Here is a 2,176-nt window from a genome sequence, read left to right as displayed (position 1 = left end):
CCTAGCTGCAGCAAGCCCTAGCTGCAGCAAACCCTAGCTGAGGCAAACCCTAGCTGCAGCAAACCCTAGCTCAGCAAACCCTAGCTGCAGCAAACCCTAGCTGCAGCAAACCCTAGCTGCAGCAAGCCCTAGCTGCAGCAAACCCTAGCTGAGGCAAACCCTAGCTGCAGCAAACCCTAGCTCAGCAAACCCTAGTTGCAGCAAGCCCTAGCTGCAGCGAACCCTAGCTGCAGCAAACCCTAGCTGCAGCAAACCCTAGCTGCAGCAAACCCCTCCTTAGCTGCTGCAGCAAACCCTAGCTACTTTAGCTGCTGCAGCGCGCGCGGCAGCAGCAGCTGCTTGCCGGAACCCCTCTAGCCCTTCAAACGCCGCAGCAGCAACTGCTGCTGCAGCACTTGCAGCAGCGGGCACTCAGTTGCTGCTGCTGCTGCTGCTGCTGCTGCTGCTGCTGCTGCTGCTGCTGCAACTAGTTCCTCGCTGCTGCTGGACGCAGCCCCCGTGCTGCTCAGCAGCTAGCTGCTGCTGCTGCTAGCTGCAGTGCTGCAGACAGGAGAAACAGCTGCGCTGCAGCAGCAGCTTGCTGCTGCTGCTTCTGCGTTGGCTTCAGCGCAGCAGCAGCAGCAGCAGCAGCTAGCTGCTCTCGCGCTGCCCCGCTGAAGCTAACGCAGCAGCAGCAGCAGCAACAGCAGCAGCAACTGCTGCAGCAGCAGAGGCAGCAGCGCAGCGTTAGTTAGGGCGTTACAGATAGCAGCACTTAGGGCTTAGGGTCCAAGCTATTACAGGGTTTAGGGTTTAGGGTTTAGGGTTTAGGGTTTGTGTTGTGCTTAGCCATATCCAAGATTGAGGGTTTGGACAACTGCACTTTGCTGCGAACTCTGTGAGCATAACCCTAAACCCTAAACCCTAAACCCTAAACCCCAAGACATGAGGCCTTGGCTTCCAAAAGTACTAAACCCTAAACCCTAGCAAAGCAAGGGTTTACTGTTTAGCTGCCTCTGCAGACCTGTATGAAGACCCTTTAACGCTACCTAGGGTTTAGGGTTTAGGGTTTAGGGTTTAGGGTTTAGGGTTTACCGGCGAGGTTGATACCTAACGCCATCGGCTGCGTCCTTTGCTGCTGTTGCTGCTGCTGCTGCCACTGCTGCTGCTGCTTCTGCCTCTACTGCTACTGAGGCTGCTGCTTCTGCTGCTGCTGCTGCTGCTGCTGCTGCTGCTGCTGCTGCTGCTGCTGCTGCTGCTGCTGCTGCTGCTGCTAGGTGTTTGAACGAAAACTGCATCCGGTCAATATCTGGACTTTCGCCGCTGAAGGACTTGAGGGTTTTGAACCTCAGCAACAACTTCATCAACGACTTGTCCGGCCTAGGTAGGGTTTAGGGTTTAGGGTTTAGGGTTTAGGGTTTAGGGTTTAGGGTTTCAAGGTTTACGGAACCGGAAAGGGCAGAAGAGAAACAAGGAAACGCGATTCCTGTAAATGCGGGCTTTTCGGGACAGCATTTAGGGTTTAGTGTTTAGGGTTTAGGGTTTAGGGTTTAGGCTTCAGGGTTTAGGGTTTAGGGTTTAGGGTTTAGGGTTTAGCTTTTGGGGGGTTTAGAGCGAGAAAACCCAAACAGCGTAAAAAACCCAGCCCGTGGCTGCTTTTTTATTTCTTTTTTAATTCTTTTTAATTCTTTTTTAATTCTTTTTAATTCTTTTTAATTCTTTTTAATTCTTTTTAATTCTTTTTAATTCTTTTAATTTTAATTTCTTTTTTCTTTTTTAATTTCCTTAAATCCATTTTACTTTTATTCTCAGAGGGCTGCTGCCCGCTGCTGGAGACGCTGCACTTGGGCTCGAACCAACTGGAGGACTCGCAGCTAAACCCTATTTTAGGGTTTAGGGTTTTGGCGGTTTTGGACCTCAGCAACAACAGAATTCAAAACGAAGAAAGCATAATGGCCTTCAAACAAATCAAACAACTCAAAGTCCTCTATATGCAAAGAAACCCCGTTGTCAGGCCCAAACCCTAAACCCTAAACCCTAAACCCTAAACCCTAGATAGTGCGCTCTGGGGCGCAAACCCTAAACCCCAAACCCCAGACGCGGGGATTTCTCAAGAAGCAAAAGAGCTGCAAATAAAGACAGCTATAAATAAAGAAAGGAACATTTGCATAAATGCATTGCTGCTGCTGCTGCTGAA

The 2,176-nt window shown here is 50.5% G+C and overlaps 1 protein-coding gene across 1 annotated transcript; it reads right to left on the bottom strand.

The window, feature by feature from the left end:
- Positions 1-824: 824 nt before the first annotated feature.
- Positions 825-1,343, bottom strand: ENH_00036220 (hypothetical protein; the record flags this gene model as incomplete). The annotated part of the gene is made up of 2 exons (XM_013580443.1): positions 825-875; positions 1,095-1,343. The coding sequence occupies 2 exons, from the start codon at positions 1,341-1,343 to the stop codon at positions 825-827; spliced, it is 300 nt and encodes a 99-aa protein (XP_013435897.1).
- Between the last annotated feature and the right edge of the window lie 833 nt (positions 1,344-2,176).

The sequence above is a fragment of the Eimeria necatrix genome, genomic scaffold (genome assembly GCF_000499385.1).
Source record: "Eimeria necatrix Houghton genomic scaffold, Enh_scaff2653, whole genome shotgun sequence".
Lineage (NCBI taxonomy): Eukaryota > Apicomplexa > Conoidasida > Eucoccidiorida > Eimeriidae > Eimeria > Eimeria necatrix.
The sequence above is the reverse complement of the archived record's forward strand: the minus strand, read 5'-3'. Positions and strand labels throughout refer to the sequence as shown.